Below are 22,168 nucleotides of genomic sequence, written 5' to 3' on the forward strand. Positions count from 1 at the left end.
TAAAAATAAGGCAAAAATCGATATTTTTAAAAATTTTAAACAATTTTCACTAAAAAAAATATTACTTTAGTAAACAATAATCTGTTTTACTCTTTAATAATTAATAATTACTTTAATAATCATAAATGGTTGCTATGGAGACCCATTTTGTTGATTTATAACCTGGAATCATAAAAGTGATTATTTTGAATGAAATTTATGTACTAAAATTTATGTAATATTACTTGAGTGGCAAAATGGATGGAATCATGGGTTACAATGATTTAAAAGCGCTTCAAGCTTTAATTAATCCCAATAATTCTGATTCTGAAGATGAGGATCTTTCGCAGAAAGGATTACGTAAACTAGGTGAACTTATTGTTATTATTTTATATAATTGTTATTTATAATTATATGTATTTAAGATGTCTACTGAAGATAAAGATCATGAGGGTTGTTACTTATTAAAACAGTAGAAAAGTTGGATTTTAAATATTTTATGTATGAAAATTAGGTCGTGTTAAAAATATCTTTATTGTAATGAAGTTTTTCATGTGGAGATGAAAACGGAAGTCCTTAATGAACACGAGGATTGAAGTCGGATAATTTTATAAAATCATACAGAGCATATATTGATTAATTAAATAATCTAGTAACATAAATTTTAAAAATTATTTTATTGAATGAAATGTAGTGTATTCAAAATTATTTGATTAATGTCAGTGATAAAAAATATTATCTAATAATTATTTATTTATTTGTAAAGAAACGCCTTCGGCAATTTACAAGAATATGTTACATTTTCATGTGTAGAATGTTTAGTAATGTTTATATACAATAAATAGCATCTGTAAAGAGAAGATAGATTTAAGATTTAAGAGATTTGAGAGAAGAGAAAAACATAAAGGAAAAAAATTTTTAGTAATTGATAATCAATAATCACTAATTTATAGTTTATAATTACTATTTATACACCTGGAATGTTACACTGATAGAAGGATTTGTTTATAGTTAAAAATATTTCTTAATATTTAACAAATCATTTATTAGAAGCCATTTGTTAGTCCTTAACAAATATTTGTTAATATTTAAAAAGATTTATTAATATTTAATAAATGAAAATCAGATTTATTAAATACAAACAAATCATTTTAAATACTAAGAAATATTTGTTTAATACTAAAAAATGGCCTCTAATAAATGATTTGTTAACTATTAACAAATATTATTTAATACAAATAAATCCTTCTATCAGTGTATTATTTCAGAATCACCCTTTTTGCTTCACTTTTTATTTTATCGAAGGAACTATCAAAAAATGTTTTGATAAATTAACAAAAATTATCGATTTTTACAGAAAATTTTAGACTTAAATTGTTTATAAAAATAGAATACTTTTATTGAAATTTTTTATCTTTGGATTAATTACCGGAAAATATAATTAAGAAAATTTGGTAAAAATTAGAAACTGATCCAGCTGTTTTTGGTAAATTTCGTTTACAAACTTTGAACATAAAAATTTGAGAAAATGAGTGTAAAATTTTATTACAAATATTAATACTCTAATTAATTAACATAAAATTAATTTAAAAAAAATTTTAAAAGTAAAATTTCTTGAAATAATAAGTAGCAATCTTCATTTATAATTACACTGAAAAAAAACAATTTAACTGATTAAAGAGTAAAATTTTTGAACTAAAAAAAAGTCGAAAAATAATCAAATAATTTAACTTAAAAAAAAAAATATTTTCTTGGCTCATGAATTTTTCTCATGAATCAATGAAATTTTTTTCAGTATAATTATAACTTTAAGAAAAGTAAAATAAAATAATTTATCGAAAATAAAGGTCCTGGTGACGTCGGTGGCTTGAAAGAGTCATCAGAGCCAAATCCCGGGCCAAACGTTCCATTAAACCTAGAAAGCGACGATATTTGGGATTCTTCAGAAGTAACAACAACTTCAACTGAACTTTTAGACCCTAGACAAGTGCCAGAATATGAAATGAAGTTCAAACAAGCTGTCACTACTGAAGATGTTTTTCTAGGGGTATTTTTACTTTACGACTTCTTTAATTTGTTAATATTAAACATAAAAAATTTTTTACCCCAAGCTTCATAAAGTAAAATTGTGTTTAGATGGGTTTCAAAACTCCAGGATCAGCCTCTTGTGAATGGATAACACTTTCGATAAAACTACCGAGCGAGTCGATGAAAAATATTGAGCTTACTGTCGAATCAGATTTAGTAGACGTACGGAGCCCTAAGTACCGATTGTATTTGCCGACTCCTCACTCTATTGATCCGAACAATTCGTCAGCCAAGTGGCTCAATGATAAGGATACACTTGAGCTTACATTGAAACTTGTCCGTGAATTGGACGGAATTAATTTTTAAAGTTTTATTTTACTCCAATATTTACTCCAAAAAAACACGATAAAAATAAAAACAAATAAAATTAATTAAGTAGATCATTAATTTATTACATAATGATAATCATAATACTATTTTTAATGAAACTCGTAAATTAAACGATGTGTTAATAATTTTAATAAATTCTTCGTATATTATCAGTAGTATCACGTTTATTTTAATTACACAAACTGAATAGACGGGGACACAACGCGGAAAAAAGAAGGAAAACAAATATCCAATTAAGTTAAATTGATTTAAATTTAATACAGCTAAATTTAATTAAATTTAATAATAAGTTGAGGAAAATTAAATTACATTTTTAAAATAAAAATGACTGGCTTTTGTTTCTAAGTTGTTGAAGCTGGATGGACTATTTTTAGATATTTTTAAAAATTTTTACCTTGTTACGAATTTAAATTCACAATGTTGTTGGATAAAATAGCAGATAAATGTATTTATATTGAAATAGAGTGTAGTGTGTCAGGTGTGTGTTATCAAATACTCTATATAGGGACACGTTATTTTATACGATTCACTGAATTCAATTGACGATATATGTTTATTTGTTTTTCATTTTATTTAATTTTTTTATGCCAGAAGGACGCTCTGGATTTCTTTTTTACTGAAAATTGATAAAAAAAACATTCTATTAATCTAATTGTTAAAAAACAAATCCTGTGAAAAAGTATACACCGAAGAGGATAATTGGAAATTGGAGAGAGCTATTGGACAGGAAATTTAATTTTCCAAAAATTTTGTCTCTCGTAAAAATTCAATAGGATCTGTAGTTTAAAAGTTACAGCTGCTTTGGGAATCGTACAGTGCGAATGTGCGGATGTACGAACTGTAAATATCTCGGAAACTACACTGATAGAAGGATTTGTTTATATTTAATAAGCTTTATTATCTGTTAATAAATGATTTTTTATTCCATATATTCTTTATATTCTATATATTCTTCCAATATTTTTTTTAAAGTTCAGAAAAAATTTAATTTCAATTTATAAAGAACCAACTTTTATGAAAAGAAATGTCTATTATCCTCGTTTTACTTTTTTAAATTCATTTATTATAAATTATAACAACTTTTTAAACTTGCGTTTTATAAAACATCCTTTTTTAAATTTTTCAATCTGCCGATTCTTTTTTTTCATGCGTTATTTAATTACGCTGAGTTTGTTAGTCAGAAAAAATCAATAATAATTATACAAAATCCAAAATTAAATTTTTTCGACAGAAAAGTGTATTGAAATAAAAATTTGCCCTTAAATTATGGATTGAGGGTTAGAGATATGGCAAAATTGATAAGGATCATTCTTATAGAAAATTTAATTTCTTACAAAAAAGATCTCTTATGATTTTTTTGTTTTTCCAATACACTAATAGAAGGATTTGTTTATATTTAATAAGCTTTATTAACTGTTAATAAATGATTTTTTAACATCATAGGATTTAAGTAATATTTATTAACAGTTAATAAGTAATTTATTAAGTACAATTTATTAACTGTTAATAAATATTTATTAATGGTTAATGAATATTTGTTAACTGTTAACAAATATTTATTTAAAATAAAAAGCAAAAATAAAAATTTTCTTTTGACACTTTTTATAACCCTATAGCTGAAATATATGATAATAATTAAATTCATTAAATAAATTAACGTTTTTAATATTTAAAAATATAAAAGATAATTATGAGCTGTGATAGAATTTGCTATTTTACAATAAACGTTATTATAATGTAATATGATTAATGCAAATAAATTATAAAGATGATTTTTATTTATAAGCAATCTTCATATCATATAAAATTTCAAGCGAAACAAATTCACTCAACAAAATATTTATTAACTGTTAATAAATATTTGTTAACAATTAATAAATACTTATTAACTATTAATAAATGTACTTTCCTCCCAAATAAATATTAATTGAATGTTAAAAAATATTTATTAAAATTTAATAAATTAAATAATTGTCTTCAAATAAATTAAGGGGGAACACCACTGTGACGATCGAAAAAAAGAGGTGATTTTGGGGAATTTTTTGACAGGGAAAATAAAGGAATTTGGGGATCAGATTTTTTTTATTTTATTAAGGCTACATTAAAGATTATTACTCTAAATTTTTATTAAAAAATATTTAATAATTACAAAGTTATTAACAATTTTGTAGAGCACTAGAAAAAATTTCCTCCTCCATGGTCGGTTCGATAACTCAAAAACGGATCATCTGAAAATAAAAACCTAAATTGCTTTTCAATCAGTAAGGATGTAGTTATCGTCGCACGTACGGAATTAAAAAAATTTTTATTTTAAAGATTTTTTTAGCCTGGTTAAAACAAAAAAAAAACAGTAAGAATAGTGAAAAAATTTTTAATCAGTCGCCATTTTTTAAAAAATTAAAATTTTCAAAACATAAAATTAAAAAATTTTCGTCACAGTGATGTTCCCCCTTAAATTATTAATACACGGAAAAAAGTAAACTGTAATAAATAACAGTCGATATATAATAAGTAATGATCAACTGCTAAAAATTACCATTTCAAACAGTAAAATCGTGATTTTACGATTCACAATATAATATTTACAATTTAAACGTTACAATTTACTCTTTACATGGAAGAAAATACTATTTCAAACAGTAATATTCGCTATGTAATTGTCTAAAATGTTAAAGTATAATAATTAAGAATTCAGACTTTGATATTTATCATTTCGTACCTTAAAAATGATCTTATGATATGTAAAATGTATAAAATAAAGTTAGTAAATTTTTAATACAAGCAACGTCAATATTTACAAAGTAAAATGGTAAATTTTAAATGCAACGCTAAAATCAAACTGTAATTATTGACTTGCTTGGACTGGTAAAATGTATATTTTAAAAGTATAATTTTTACTGTTTCAAATGTTAAATTCTGCCAGAGTGAGACCCCCTTCTCTTTCATCTGAGTTCCCCTTGTCCTTATAATATGGACTATATATTGAAATGGCAATTTTTACTTTTTGAAACTGTAATTTTTTAAGATGAAAAAGTCGTTATTTACTACAGTGACAGCTACTAATCACTTATTTTGGATATTAAATTATAAATTGTGGCTTTTATACTTTCTATATTAAGTTCTGTAATTGCACGCCTCATAGCGCGAAGCGCGTGAGGTTGTGCTTTATACTCGACTAGTCAAGGTCAAATAATTTTGTGATCTTTAAATGCCTCTATCCCAATCATATTACACTTATACAATGATATAAGTAGATGTACACCGAAAAAACACTTAAATTAAACCATCTTTTACTTTCTAAAATCATTTCATGTTGCTATTTTGGAAAAAAAAACGTTTTGAAAAAAATTTTACGTGGACGTCCGGATGTCACCCCATTTAGGATGTACCAACGATTACTCCCGAACAAATTGATATTTCAAGACCGGACCTTTTTTATTAGTTTAAGAATTCGATTAACTGGGTCCGTATTTCATATCAGTGGTCTAGTTTACGTATTTTTTTTTAAATTGAATTTTTATTAAAATTCACTATCACTACGCAATACAACCGTACAAAGCCAAACGAACTTTTCTAATTTGTCACGTGGAAACTATGGCGCCATTTGATCAAGCTAGATTTTTTTAGACTGCGTGCGCATATGACAAGAAAAAAGGGCGCCGATATTTAAAAAAAAAATATAAAATACTCTGTAAAAAACTACTTAATTATAATTTTTTTTTTTAATCAATTACACAATTAATTTTTTTCTTAAAAAATGAATGAGCGTCATGAGGCGTGCACTTTTGGATTTTCCAAACTTTTATTTATATTTTTGCCACCCCGATGTCCGCTTTACGGTCTGAAACTATAAAAATTAACCGGAATCTGAGTGAATATTACAGTTTACTTTTTTCCGTGTAGTTAATAAATCCTTCTATCAGTGTAATTAACGGATTTGAATAAGTCCAACGGTGGGTAAAGTAGTTTACATTACCCTAGATATCGAGTAGCTTTGGTGTAAAAGGGGAGTTGTCAATCCGAGTGACAGCGTGAAATCGGGACACGAAATGATTGAATAAATAATAAAAATGTATGGAATAGAAATAGATGGCGTTAGAAATAATTGAATGACGGTAACAAAAATATTTTGAATTGTAGATTTTTTTATAACCCAGCGTGTGGATGATATTGGTATGAAGCAATGGGTTACGGATTCGTCAATTCATTGAATCGTTAAATTTACGGTAGATTGATGGTTTGTTATCTCTACTATTTGGTTGTGTTTGTTGAACCGCAGTTTTACGATAGCTTGTGGTTCTATTATTTCTGGCCATAACGTTTCTCACCATTTTTTATTTATCTATTTAATATCTTTTTTTAATAAAAAATTTCCATATCACCGTTTTTATTGCGATCGTTTTTGGTCTTCAATCTGTAGTCTTCTATGCCAATAGACACATTCATACTTTTACTAATTAAAATAACCTTTTATTTATGTTCCTAATAAAAATTATCTTCAAATGAATTTAAAATATAAAATTAATTTTTATTGTGAGGTACTGTTAAATTAGCGTTTCTAATAAAATATTCTAAAAGTTTTAATCCTGCAGATTTCATAAGTTCAAAAGCTTCGTAAAAAAGTAGGCTTCTATTGTACTTTTCTTCTTTTAGTTTATCATCAAAAATGGCCTCGTTTCTTCTAGAGTTAGAGCAGTTAAATTTTCTGAAAATAAATTTTTGAATAGAAAAAAAACTAACTTGTCGAATTGTTAATTGGCAACTTACCGAAATTGATTTGAATATTGTTGAATATTACAAGCACTCCACGCTAAAGGATACTTTAAGTCGTCAGTAAGAATTTCTTCTCTTCCTATTCCCGTGCAATTTTTTAGAGACTCGTCTGTTTCTTCAGCGTATCCTAAACTAATTATTAAAAAAATTTAGTCGATTAATTACCAAAAATACATTTTTTAAACTGATAAAAAAAAATTCTTAAATCAAGAAAATCATTTCGAATCTAGAACACTGATAGAAGGATTTATTAACTATTAATAATTTAATTTATTTGAAGACAATTATTTAATTTATTAAATTTTAATAAATATTTTATAACATTCAATAAATATTCATTTCGGAGGAAAGTACAATTATTCATAGTTAGTAAAAATTTATTAATAGTTAACAAATAATTATTAATAGTTAATAAATATTTTTTTGAGTGAATTTGTTTCGCTTGCAATTTTATATATGAAGATTGCTTATAAATAAAAATCATCTTTATAAATTATTTGCATTAATTATATTACATTATAATAACGTTTATTGTAAAATACCAAATTCTATCACAGCTCATAATTATCTTTTATATTTTTAAATATTAAAAACGTTAATTTATTTAGTGAATTTAATTATTATCATGTATTCCAGCTATAGGGTTATAAAAAGTGTCAAAAGAAAATTGCTATTTTTGCTTTTTATTTTAAATAAATATTTGTTAATAGTTAACAAATATTCATTAACCATTAATAAATATTTATTAACAATTAATAAATTACTTATTAACTGTTAATAAATATTTGTTAACTGTTAACAAATATTTATTAACATTTAATAAATCGTATTTAATAAATAATTTATTAACTGTTAATAAATATTTATCAAATCCTGTGATGTTAAAAAATCATTTATTAACAGTTAATAAAGCTTATTAAATATAAACAAATCTTTCTATCAGTGTATTTAAAAAATATTTCTTAGTATTTATAAATACTAAGAAACATTTCTTAAATACAAAGAAATCTTAAATTCTAAGAAATCCTTTTCTCAGTAAAGAAAAATTTTTGGTTTAAATAAATTTTACTTATTCAATAATTTTTATCAGTTAAAAAAATACTTAAAAAAATGAATTTGTTATAAATATAATAAATAACTTACATTGAAAGTAATCCATCCAAAAAAATGCCATGATAGCCTTGAAAATCAGAATGAAATACTACCATTCGACGTGGTTTATTTCTTTCTTCACAAATATAATTGCTGTGTATATCTAAAATATTCCAGATTAATAAAAAAATACTTAAATTCAAAATATTTCAACATTTACCTAAAACATAACAATTTTCATCTTCATAATAGTCATAATCATCAACAAAATTAGTTTTATTTGATTGATTGCAAGCTTTTCGTCTAAAAGAATGACAAAAATAAAATTTATAATTTCCTTCAATAATATATCACATAATTAAAGTACTTACTGCGTCATTACTGTGATAAGATCGTGGCTGGTAAGACCTAAAAAATTTCGATGAACTTGGTACATAGTCCGAATTGATTTGTACAAATGAGTTAGGTCCAATTCGTCAGCACTTGCCCGGTTGTTTCCCAAGTACGGAATGACATCAACTGTCTTGAAAGATTACTTCTTATTAAATTGCATTGAATAAAATAAAAAAATGACAAAAATTAATTTACCGGAGGTAGGACTATTCCTTTGATGGAAAATTGAATTTTTGGAGAAGTGAAATTCGCGTGAAACATGTCGATGTAGTTGAAGTACATCAAAAGTGTGCGAATCATTTCATCAGAGGGCTTACTGCATTAAATTTTAATGTTTATCGTTTATTATTTAGTTATTTATCGATTAATCATTATTATTAATTAAATGATAAAAAAAAATTTTACATAACGGAAGAACTATCAAGCATCACCAATAAATTTATAGTGACATTGTTCAGTTCAGGCACTTGCAAATCGTACGACAAGTTTGTATTGTTCAAATAATTGTCCCAAATTTCTTCTGTAATTACAAAAAATAAAAAATTGGTTGCAAAAATGTGATTATTAATTTTTACCTTGATTGATATTCTTTATTCGTAGGTACGCGTATTTCGTGGTCAGATATGAAATGTAAGGCAATCTACGGAGTATATAGTTTCCGACATTCCCGTCCTCAAAAAATAAAAAATTGATCATTATTATTTGGAAGAAAAAATAAAAAAATGATAATTTTAAAGTACATACCACTTGGAAATTTTTTAATTTGCGAAAGACTATTATCGAAGCTGTTTTATTCCTATCGTGATACATTGAAAAGTTACCGAGTTCTGGCGTAAACTAGAAGGATATATATGTATAAAAATGATATAAAAAAATAGCAAACTATTGCAAGGATTATTTTTGAGGAGAAAATGTAGAGAAGAAACGATATATAATTTTAAAATTGATGAACTGAGTTGGTTAGTGATTTTAGATTAGCGAAGTGCGAAAGTCGCAAGATACTAACCCGGAAGGACACACGGAGAGAAAAGAATAGAACTTATTCCTATGTTAGAATGGTAATTATTACATGCTACATACACGGAAAAAAGTAAACTGTTATAAATAACAGTCGATTTATAATAAGTAATGATCAACTGCTAAAAATTACCATTTCAAACAATAAAATCGTAATTTTACTATTCACTTTATAATATTTACTATTTAAACGTTACAATTTACTCTTTACATGGAAGAAAATACTATTTCAAATAGTAATATTCGATATGTAAATGTCTAAAATGTTAAAGTATAATAATTAAGAATTCAGACTTTGATATTTATCATTTCGTACCTAAAAAATCTGGAAAACGGTTGACCCTAAAGGCCATCCTTGCAACTTCCCGCCAATTCCATAACTCTTCGAGCTCAAAAATACAATTTGTGTGTTATTTTGAGCTCTCCAAGCTCAAAGAAATAGCTTTTGTATGCTTTTGAGCTCTTCGAGCTCAAAAGTCTGATATAAGTTTAATAAAACAGTATTTTTTGAATTTTCAAACTGCAATAATTTATAAATGAATGAATCGATTTTCACGCGGTTGGCAGAGTTTCACGCAGTTTTTCAGAATCTATGATATACTTTTGGACACAAACTGATCGAACCGAAAATCTTAGCGAAATTTCAAAAATTCACTTTATCCGAATTTTTTCGACAACGATAACTCACGAACCAATAAACCAATTTCCACGTTCTTGGTGGCGATCGACGTGATTTTTTGGACTCTAATAATCATTTTATTTCGTCAAAAACGATCCAAAAAGAAATCTCAGTTATGTGAAAAAAACACGTTTTTCGAAATTTTTCGTTTTCGATAACTCTCGAACGAATCAACCGATTTTGATGGGACTGGTGGCAATCGACGTGGTTTTTTAAGCTTAAAAGCTGATTAGTTTTTAGAATTGATCGGTAGAGCCGTTTAGAAGTTATTCCAAAAAAACGATTTTTTGAAAATTTTATTTTTGAGATTTCTCAAAATCTAGCGAACTGAATCGATTTAAATTTCCACGAAATTTAATGGCAATCATACTCTTTGGATCGCCACCTATTTCGATCCGATCGGCCGAGCCGTTCAAAAGTTATAATAGGTTCACACACACACACACACACACACATACACACACACACACACACACACACACACATGGCAGCTCCAGTGGGACGCTGCAGAAAAAGGAAGATGGACGTATCGTCTTATACCGAGGATCGACGACTGGCTGAACCGGAGTCATGGAGAGGTTAACTACTACCTTACGCAGATGTTGTCAGGACACGGCTGCTTCCGAGCCTATCTTCACCGCTTTAAGCACGACGATTCTCCGGAGTGCCCATCCTGCAGGTGTCGCTGAAGACGGGGAGCACGTGATCTTTGCATGTCCTCGTTTTAACCAACAGCGCGATGAATTAGAGAAGATTCTAAAAAGAGAATTCAACCGGAGACAATAGTAGAAGAAATGCTGTCATCAGAAGCTGTCTGGAACGCCACGAGCACCTTGCCACTGAAGTGCTTACAGAGTTGCGGTCCATCGAGAGAAAAAGAGCAGAAAACAGAAACTAGAAGGAGATAGAAATAAAAACATCTTAGCCACCAGAAGGAAGAGCGGCAGCTAATTCCTCCCCGCGAAGAAATGCCTTACGGCGGTACCATGGGGGATCAGAGGATAGAAGAGAAGGGGTTTAGGGTTTAGTGGGTAGGGGCGTTAGTGTCGAGTTAGTATGACGCTGCGTCGAGTCGCCACATATCCAGGCCAAACAGCTATGCCTAGAATCCGTAAAAGGATTCCCCCTACAAAAAAAAAAAAAAAAACACACACACACACACACACATACGTACATACATACATACATACAGCCGTACGGACACCATCGCGGGAATAGTCAGGGAAGCTTCTTGTGACTTTAAAACGTCGAGATCTGATGAAAAATCGATTTTCGCAAAACGGGATGAAACCAATAACTTCCCGATTTTTGAAAATTTTCAATTTTCTTAGCGGGAAGTTAAAAATGATCTTATGATATGTAAAAAGTATAAAACAAAGTTAGTAAATTTCTAATACAAGCAACGTCAATATTTACAAAGTAAAATGGTAAATTTTAAATGCAACGCTAAAATCAAACTGTAATTATTGACTTGCTTAGACTGGTGAAATGTATATTTTAAAAATATAATTTTTACTGTTTCAAATGTTAAATTTTCCCAGAGTGAGACCCCCTCCTCTTTCATCTGAGTTCCCCTTCTCCTTATAATATGGACTATATATTGAAATGGCAATTTTTACTGTTTGAAACTGTAATTTTTTAAGATGAAAGAGTCGTTATTTACTATAGTAACAGCTACTAATCACTTATTTTGGATATTAAATTATAAATTGTGGCTTTTATACTTTCTACATTAAGTTCTGTAATATTTATATTTTTGCCAACCCGATGTCCGCTTTACTGTCTGAAACTATAAAAATTAACCGAAATCCGAGTGAGTATTACAGTTTACTTTTTTCCGTGTAGTAACGGAAATTTTTGTGAGAACCCTGTGGTAAATTTGCTAATAAAAATTTTAGAAATTGTGATAAAAATATGAACAATCACTCTTTCGATGCGGAATTAAATTCTGAAAATAATGTTTATTTATTTTTTTGATGAAAATTTCAATTTGTTATTAACAAAAAACATAACCAAAATAAAAAATCTCAGTTTTTCGTAAATAACTCAATAACTATTGGTGATATCAAAATTCGGAAAAAAGATCCTTAAAGAGGAGGAAATTTCTGAAGAAAGTCCCGAAATTCTAACTTGAAAAACAATAATTTTTATTTAATGTTGAAAATAGGATTCCGCGCAACTGCCATCATATTTTAGCATCTGCCCATACAGGAAGCTCCAGAGTTGAACGACGGGGCCATGCCTGGGACATTATTGGGAAGCCCATCTTGGCAAACCTATATTGTCCCATGCCCGGGCCATAACTGGGCAATCAGCCGTGGCCATTCCAATGATTACCCAGGTTTAGGCCAAGACTGAATAACCTAGCCTTGGCCAAGCCTAGCGTCACCCTAACTTAGGCCAAGTTTGACTAACCTAACCTTGGCCGTTGGATGGTAACCCTAACATGGGCCAAGACTAGATAACCTAGCCTTGGTCAAGTCTACAGTCACCCTAACTTGGGCCAAGTTTATGTAACCTAACCTCGGCTGTTGAATGGTAACTGAATAACCCAGTTTTGGCCAAACCTAGAGACACCTTAACTTGGGTTTTGAAGTTTTTATATTCATGTGACATTGTGATATGGTGACCCAGACTTGGGCCAGGACTGGGAAACCTATTTTTGGCCGACGCAATGATCACCCGAGCGTTAGCCAAGACTGGGAAGCCTAGCCTTGGCTTTCGAATGGAAACCCAGACTTGAGCCAGAATTGAGCAACCTAACTTTGGTCATTTAATAGAAAATCCAAACTTAATTAATCATTAACTTACAGAATTTTGAACAGTAAATATTTATTGCTTAACGAATATTTGATAGCAAATGCTGAAATTGAAAATTTATTTTTTAAACAAAACAATTGTGTATCGTCAAAATTGATATGGTCTTAAAAAAATTAAAATATAATTTACAGTTGAATTTTTAATATTAATAATTTTAAACATTAAAATTTACAATATGATATTAAAAATATACAGAATGATTTACAAAGTCTAAAGTAATATAAGAACTTGACTTTGGTTTTTTTTAATTACTAAACATTTGTAAAAAATAGATAATTTTCATCAAAACACAATATTAAATAACATAAATTATATAAATAATAAACCGTCACACTCCGTCACCATATAGATTTAGTTCATATGAATGATGAGATATATATGAATTTATCGGTCGTACGGCATAGGGGTGAGTTATCGGTCTGGCAAGCGCGCGGCTCGGGTTCGAATCTCGGTTAGGGCAAATGCGAATTTTACTTTATTTCTCTAATTAGCGAAAGTTAGGTTTAAATTAAGAGTCAAGTCGTCTAAACTTGCGTTAGCTCTACATCAAAATTAAAATAAATCAATGACAATTAAAAATTTCCTTTTTTATCATTTCAACTAAAAACTACTCATTTTATACAAAATAATTTAACCGTTTCGTAGAATTTTACTATTTTATTCCAGAGAATTTAATTTATTCGAAATTGGTTTCTTAATACTCATTTGGTTTAATATTAAACAATTAGATTCTAAATATATTTTATAATCTACTTCTTTTAGTAAATTCTATAGTGGTAAATAAGCCTGGGCTTGCTTTGGCTTAAAAACTTGGGCCAGTCTTGGTTAACAAACTTGGGCCAATCTTGGTTAACAATCTTGGGCCAGTCTTGGTTATCATTCTTGGGCCAGTCTTGGCAACCAAGCTTGGCACCCTGTCATCACTCCAGACTTCTACCAAGGCTGGGCCAAAGCGGGTTTACAAGCATGGACCAGAGATAGACAGCATTGCGCCAAGCGTGGCCCATATCTGGCCCCGTCGTATTTTCCTGTATGGGATGTGCGGCCGTGTGACAAAGTCGCGCGGAACCCTATTTTCAACATTAAATAAAAATTATTGTTTTTCAAGCTAGAGTTCCGGGAGTCGAGACTTTTTTTTAGAAATTTCCTTCTCTTTAAGGATCTTTGCGATTTTTGATATCATCAATATTTATTAAGTTATTTACGAAAAACTGAGATTTTTTATTTTGGTTATGTTTTTTGTTAACAAATTGAAATTTTCATCAAAAAAATAAAAAAACAACATTATTTTCAGAATTTAATTCCACATCGAATGAGTGATCGTTCTTATTTTTATCACAATTTTCAAGGTTTTTATTAGTAAATTTACACAGGGTTCTCACAAAAATTTCCGCTACTATATAACATAGTAATAGTTACCATTTTAACATAGGAATAAGTTCTACTCTTTTCTCTCCGTACAGAATTAAATTCCCGGCGCTGGTAAAAAAAATGATCAAACTTTAAAAATTACCTCATGAATATTCGAAACATTAAAAAAATATTCCGAATCGAAATTCGTGTAATTGGTCGATGGTGCAATATTCGGGAAATAAATCGGCGTATTTCCATTCGCTAATAGTCCGTCGGTTTTGTAAAGTTTTAGAGACTCAATTTCTTTGTTTTCGAAAAGGATCTTGATTTGCAAAATATTGCTACTAAAATTACCGTAACGTTTTACTTTGATATTGACCAGCTTACAATCGGTAATTTGGGTTTGCTCTGAAAAATAACAATTATTAATGGATTTAAAAAAAAAAAAAAAAAAAAAAATTACCGGCCTCATGGTCGTAAAAGTAAAAAGAGTGATGCGCTATTTGATGGCAGATTTGATGAAATCCTTGATAATATACCCCGTTTACGATAATTAGTGAGTAAATGTAAAAAATTAAATAAAATAAAATTTTTTTTGTTCGAGACATTAAATCTACATTTATCAACAGCACCGAACTGTTTCATTCACAAATAAATTTTCAACTGTTGAACAAAAATATTACACGAAGCTTACTTATTTCGTAATTAAGGCTTGCCGCGGGCTGCTAACATATCATGACCTATTTTTCAGTTCGTCAAATCAATTAAATTCCCGATATCATAGCGTACGATATTTATATTTTCAATTCAGCTATTGATAAGAAAAAAAAATTTGAGCATGAAACTGATTCATAAAAATCAAAGTCTATTCTCGTATATTTTCCAGTGATTGTCGATACAATTTAATTTACGCTGTAATAGGGATTGAAGGTACTGAGGACGTACACTAAAAATAGTTTTCGATGTTCAATATATGGAATCGGGGTTTGGTACAGCAAAAAGCACAAAACAGTGACAAAAAATTCTGGCAAAGTCGGGCAATAAAACTTCACTTGTCCGTCAGCTTACTCCGACACGTGACAGATTATTTTTTGCTTTTAGGTCTATGAATATGGATACACTTCCTTTTATCTAGAAGCTTTCAATTTATTGCGAGTTTTATTTTTATTTTGTTCACGTGTTGGCTGTAAATCGACAAGCTTAGATCATTTTATTAAATGAAAATTTTATTTCATAATTTTATTGAAAAAAAAAAAAAAAAAAAAAAAAAAAAAAAATTTTTAACTTTATTAAAGTTCAAATAAATGAATGTTAAAATTTAAAAATTAAAATTATTATAAATCACCAATTTGAACTTAAAAATTTTTTAATATTTTATCTGCACAGAAAAAAAGTTTTACTTGAGCCAAGAAAAATTTTTTCTGCCCTTGTAGTGTAATATACTATTTTTTGACACAAGAAATTTCACTTATTCAAACTAAATTAATTCTCTTGCTTTAAGAAATACATATCTTGATCCAAGAAAATTTATTTAAGTCAAGAAAATCTTCTTGTTTTGAGAAAATTCAGCTACTTGCTACAAAAAATTTAGTTTTTGATAGAAGTAAATTTTCTTGTCTTGAGAAAATTTTTCTCTTGCTTCAAAAAATTAAATATAAAGATAGAAGTAAATTTTCATTAATATTTTTAATGATTAACACGTCAAATGGGAAGATCAAATAATATTGAATCATTTTTTTTCATTTAATATGTATAATTGCACGCTAAAATAATATAAAAAAAGGCCATTCGGCAGTCGAAATGGAAGTAGATTTCATGGTGAATAATAAAAATACTACTAGGGTTGCATACAAAAAAAAAATAAATTTCTGTTTGATTAAACAACAAAGACGTCAAAACGAATGCAAAAGTAAAATTTCATTAAATCTGTCTGAGAAAGCAGGTGATTTTTGGCCTAGACTGATAATGAGGTACACAAATTAAAGCTTATTTAATAAGCTTTCAGATGCTATTTATAGAATTTTGATAAGATATCGCGTTCAATTGTAATTGGACGAAAATACGGTGAAAGTGAAAATTTTAGAATTGCTATTATTCCTAAACTATTTAATTTGGAGAAATAAATAAGTACACAAATTCAAGCTTATTAAATAAGCTTTCAAATGGAATTTACAGCATCTGATAGGATGTCGCGTTCCATTGTTATTGCACGGAAATAAGGTAAAAGTGAAAATTGTTTGCGATTTTTGAAAATTTTTGAATTGCTTTCATTTCCAAACTAATCGACAGATTTGGCTCATCTTAGAATAACCTCGGAAATCGTCCTATGAATAAGTACACTGATAGAAGGATTTATTTGTATTAAAAAAATATTTGTTAATAGTTAACAAATCATTTATTAGAGACCATTTTTTAGTATCAAACAAATATTTCTTAGTATTTAAAATGATTTGTTTGTATTTAATAAATCAGATATTCATTTATTAAATATTAATAAATCTTTTTAAATACTAAGAAATATTTGTTAAGGACTAAAAAGTGGTCTCTAATAAATGATTTGTTAAATATTAACAAATATTTTTAACTATAAACAAATCCTTCTATCAGTGTATGTTACGTTTTATTGAGATCCGTATAGAATTACGGAAATTAGAGAAGAGATAATTCCGATTATATCGTGTATATATATATATATATATATATATATATATATATATATATATATATATATATAAACTTTTGAACCATATGCATTTTCTGAATCCGCTTGACGAGCTTATTCGAAATATAGCAAAATTTTTCAAAAGTTCCGTCATGAGGACCAATGCAATAGTTAGATTTCTATGAAATCTACTAATGAGTATCAAATATTCAAGAGAAAAATTTTCTCAAGGTGAGACATAATATTTTTTTGCAGTTTTTAAATCAAAAATAGAAAAATTGTTGATAATAAAATTTTTCAATTTTTATAATTGATAAAATGTTAAAATTTACAACAAAAATTGATAAATTTTTCAAAAAATTATTTTATTTTCACGCAGAAAAAAAGGTTCATTTGAGCCAAAAAAATATTTTTCTTCCTAATTATTTTCTTAAGCGAAAAAAATTTTTTTTTTTGTCACAAGAAATTTCACTTATTATAACAAAATTAATTCTCTTGCTTTAGGAAATAAGTATCTTAATCCAAGAAAATTTATTTAAGTCAAGAAAATTTTGTTGTTTTGAAAAAATTCAGCCTCTTGCTCCAAAAAATTTAGTTCTTAATAGAATTAAATTTTCTTGTCTTGAGAAAATTTCTCTCTTGCTCCAAAAAATTAAATATAATGATAGAAGTAAGTATAAAGATAGAAGTAATTGATTAACATGTCAAATGGGAAGATCAAATAATATTGAATCATTTTCTTTTATTCAATATGTATAATTGCACGCTAAAATAATATAAAATGAGTATCAAATATTCAAGAGAAAAATTTTCTCAAGGTGAGAAAATTTGTTTCTCAGCTGAAGTAGGTGGCGCTGCTTCCCTAAAGTATCTGAATATCTTGATTAAATATAAAAATTTATTGTGTCAACCCGTGCAAAAAAAATTTCGCTTCATTCTGAACTTAAATCTTAATTTCATTTTGAAGTTCATATTATGACACAAATATGAATTTTTTTCTAAAATCAATCTAAATTTAGATATTTTAAAATATTTTAAAATATCAACTATTTGAAGTACTGAAATGAACTTAGTTTAAATTAGGCTAAATTTATCGATTACGTGCGTTAATATCCCCGGACAAAATATCCCCGCGACAAAATTCTTAAAAATATAAAAATTCATCAATAATAATTTGAAAATTAATCTCAACATTATTTTTTTAGTGTGTTTGTGTGTTTATTCAAAATTAAACCAACAAAAACGCGGGGATATTTTGTCGGGGATATTTTGTCCGGGGATATTAAGGCGTATCACCAAATTTATCATTAACATTTAAAATCCTTTTTTTATGAGTTTAATATAAATAAGCAATAATTTTTTTATTTAATCACGATTTTGAGTCTAATTTTTTGTTAATTTAGACTAATTAACTAATCTAACATTTCTTTTAAAATCTATTCTAAAACTTCAATTATAAAAAAAATTATTCAAATTATCATAATTTCAATACGAATTTTCATACTACACGCTACATAATTTTTAATCACATTTCTTATAAATTTAAAATGATTTAATCAAAAAGTAATCAAATAATGAAAAATAATTTTGTTACAAACAGTTACTCATTAATTACACATGATTTAAAGTTAAATTAAACTTACTTTAAGTTCAAACTATTAATTGAATTGTCAATACATATTTTGTAATGAATTATCTATGAATAAACTTTAAACTTAAATTAAAATCACACATACCTTATTTCTTATCTTATTTCTTCAAGCGATGTGCTAAATTGATATTTTCCTGTGTACATTTTAAATCTAAAAATAATCTTACAAAGCTATGTAATAAATATGTAATGGATATTAATTAGTATATAAAAAAATTAATATGATTATGAATTGAAAATGAATTTATTGGAGTGATTGTAAGTTTTTGCACTATCATTTTAATAACGATAGTGCGTTGTCACAAGTGAAGTTGATTTTGAAATCATTTTGAAATAAATTTTTCCAAATTTTTTTCGGCGTTCTCGTTTCTACATATGAACTTTTCTTAAATTTAGATTGATTTTAGAAATAAATTCATATTTGTGTCATAATATGAACTTCAAAATGAAATTAAGATTTAAGTTCAGAATGAAGCGAAATTTTTTTTGCACGGGAAGTATTTATAATAATTTTAATTAAGAAAAAATTATTCCATCAAGAATAGGGTACGGGTTCTAGATGGGCAAGACGGAGAGGGCGGGTAAAACGAATAATCGTTCCAAAATCGCTGGTCGGTCGATAGAAAAATTTTAGACTGCAATAAAAAACGATAGGTCTAGTTACATAATTGATTGATAGATTGCAGTCTAAAATTTTTCTATTGACCGACCAGCGATTTTGGAACGATTATTCGTTTTACCCGCCCTCTCCGTCTTGCCCGCCCGTACCCTAGAATTTCAAGAAAAATTTTTACTTCGGCCAACACAACTTCGGTCTTCCTTCAGGCACTCGAAAATTTTCTTGAGTCAAGAATTTTGTTCTCCAGTCAAGGAATTTTTCTTTCTGTGTGCATATATTTTTATCATGTACATTTATTAAATTTTCAACAGTCGACAACGAACATTATACATAAAAAGCATCGATAATAAATTTCCATCAAACAAAAGTCCCGAACCAATTAAACGTTCCACAGATACAGATCTGAGTGACTAAAAAAGAAGCAATAAATCTTAGTACTTTATTTTCCGAGTTTTATTACTTAACCCGGGTATTGAAAATTTCAATTCTCCATTAAATTAATTTCCAGGAGTAATACCAGGCAGCGAAACTCGGGGACTTTTTCCTCAGTGTTTAATTTTTTTGTTTTTAAATAGATCGGATATCCCGTGCAATTTACGCCGTCCCGGCTTAATTAATCCTCGGAAAAGTCTTCCCACTCATCTATGTCTTTCTCCTCTAATATATAGTATATATATATAGATCTTTTACCCTTTCTGTCAGAGTGATACCGTCACTAGTTCTGCTATTACTTCTTGCCCTCACTTTTCTTCTTTCCAGCCAGCAAGGATTTCTTGTTTTTCCCTTTGCCTCTTTTTCTCATTACTGACATCCATATCTTTAAACTTTTCAAATCAACCGACTTTTTTCTCCAACGACCGATTATTACTCTTTGTACTTGTTCTGTTTTTACTTTCGGTTTGACTTTCATACCTCGATAAATATTCACTTCGCTAGCGAAATCTCCGTACAAATAATTCAGATCATCACTTCAATGGATTATTTCATTATCTGTGACCTGGAAAATTTAATTAGATATGTAAAGAGGACAATCAATCATTTATTTTTTTAAATGTTTGAATTTTAGTTATAAAAGAATTTTTTTATTTGGAAATTTTATAAATTTATTATTTTAATTTTTAATAATTAATTTGTTTTAGAAAATTATTGAGAATTTTTTATTCCCACTAAATATTTAAATTTATTATTTTTTACATATTTATAACTCAAGTGAGCTCATAAATTAATAAATAAATAAGCTTTTTATGAACGTATATAAAAATTAAATTAATAAATTAAAAAAAAAAAAAAAATTGTAGACGCAAATTAGAAAATTTCAAAAATTAAATTATTAAATTTAATAAAATAAAAAAAATTTAAGGTAAAAGCCCCAATTATTGACGCTATAAGAGACAAAGTTTGTGGTAATGTCTTCAGTAATGTTTTAACTAATCAATTTCTTTTTTTTAAATGATAATCAGTGATATTTACTAACTAATTTTAAATAATTAAATATATGATCTGGACACACTAATTATTGACGGGTTAAAAAACTGATTGATCTAATTATTGACATACCGTAACCCCAATTATTGACGCCCCTACTGCACATGCGTCGAATCATTTGGTTATATTGTTATTTATCAAAAACTTGATATAAAGTAATCAATATTATTAAAGTTAATTAATAATAATTTCTATGAATGAATAATTATTATGAAAAATGTAACAATTTATTTAAAAACTTATTTAACACTAAAACACGCCGAGTTATTTGACAGTTAAAAGCCTTGAATATAATCGCGTATATAACGTATTTTATACTTAAAAAAAAAAGGCGTCATAGCGCTGTCGACTGGCTGTCAATATGGGATTCACCATAAAAATTATGAACTAGTTATTGAGTCCTATTATTTAAATATTATAAAGCATACAATTAATTTCGATTATTTAATTTTATAAATATTTCATATATTGTTAATTAAAAAAAAAAAAATAGATCATATAATTACATGAAAAAATTAATTTAAACTCGGCAATTAAAAAAAAATGCTTTTCTAACCAAAGTTGTTAAGAAAATAGACGCTCGTAAGCTGATTTGATGAACTGGTGCTAACTTTATTTTTTTTTAATAATTAATATTTAATATTTTGAACTGAATGTGATTTTTTTCAATTTTTTAATTAATTAGAATTTAATAAAAATTTATTTGATCGTTATTCTTATTACAGATAATTTAATATATTTAAAAATAATTTAGGGTGTCAATATTTAGACCCCCGTCAATAATTGGGGCTTTTACCTTAGTAAATTATTGTAAAAAAATTTCAACAGCTTTTAAATTAGACATTTTAAAATTAAAATTTTCAAAATATTAATTTGATATTTTTAATTCGTTAAAAAAAAAAAAAAAAAAAAAAAAATTAGAAATGAATCTATTAAAAATTTGAAGTTAAATTTTTTTTTTCAAAATTTATTCCAAAATATTAACATTTAAATAAATCATTTATCAAAGTCTACCCTAAAAATAATAAACCAAAACATTCTATAGTATAAATAAAAACATAAATCATCTATAACATATTTTGGTTGAAATATATTTCCAGTTTAATAAATAACAACATAACAATTCTTAGCAAGACTATATATCAAATAAAATTTACTAAAGCTCTTGCAAGCTGCGTCGCAGTCAATTATTTTCCCATTTCTTTGGTGCACTATGATTCCTTTCAA

The 22,168-nt window shown here is 27.2% G+C and overlaps 3 protein-coding genes across 4 annotated transcripts in view; 2 read left to right on the forward strand and 1 right to left on the reverse strand.

Annotated features, from left to right (window-relative positions):
* LOC123272755 (serotriflin-like) overlaps window positions 1-22,168 on the forward strand; it is a 153,705-nt gene that overhangs the window by 12,953 nt on the left and 118,584 nt on the right. The window lies entirely within an intron of this gene.
* On the forward strand, window positions 130-3,300 carry LOC123272758 (dynein axonemal assembly factor 6). Of its 2 annotated transcripts, XR_006511156.1 has the most exons (4): window positions 130-348; window positions 1,827-2,026; window positions 2,116-2,875; window positions 2,989-3,300. XR_006511156.1 is itself a non-coding variant. In XM_044739754.1 (3 exons), the coding sequence occupies exons 1-3, from the start codon at window positions 237-239 to the stop codon at window positions 2,371-2,373; spliced, it is 570 nt and encodes a 189-aa protein (XP_044595689.1). In that variant the 5' UTR covers window positions 130-236; the 3' UTR covers window positions 2,374-3,300. The 2 variants fall into 2 exon arrangements, 1 of the variants encoding a protein (XP_044595689.1); XM_044739754.1 differs by having other exon boundaries at window positions 2,116-3,300.
* LOC123273404 lies at window positions 6,919-15,272 on the reverse strand. Its single transcript, XM_044740803.1, has 11 exons — window positions 14,988-15,272; window positions 14,685-14,932; window positions 9,400-9,492; window positions 9,231-9,327; window positions 9,061-9,175; window positions 8,851-8,971; window positions 8,634-8,785; window positions 8,483-8,565; window positions 8,314-8,425; window positions 7,165-7,302; window positions 6,919-7,102 (listed from the first exon to the last, which is right to left on the reverse strand). Exons 1-11 carry the CDS (start codon window positions 15,130-15,132, stop codon window positions 6,919-6,921), a joined length of 1,488 nt encoding a protein of 495 aa, XP_044596738.1. The 5' UTR covers window positions 15,133-15,272.

Source organism: Cotesia glomerata, linkage group LG10 (assembly GCF_020080835.1).
Source record: "Cotesia glomerata isolate CgM1 linkage group LG10, MPM_Cglom_v2.3, whole genome shotgun sequence".
In the NCBI taxonomy this organism is placed as follows: domain Eukaryota; kingdom Metazoa; phylum Arthropoda; class Insecta; order Hymenoptera; family Braconidae; genus Cotesia; species Cotesia glomerata.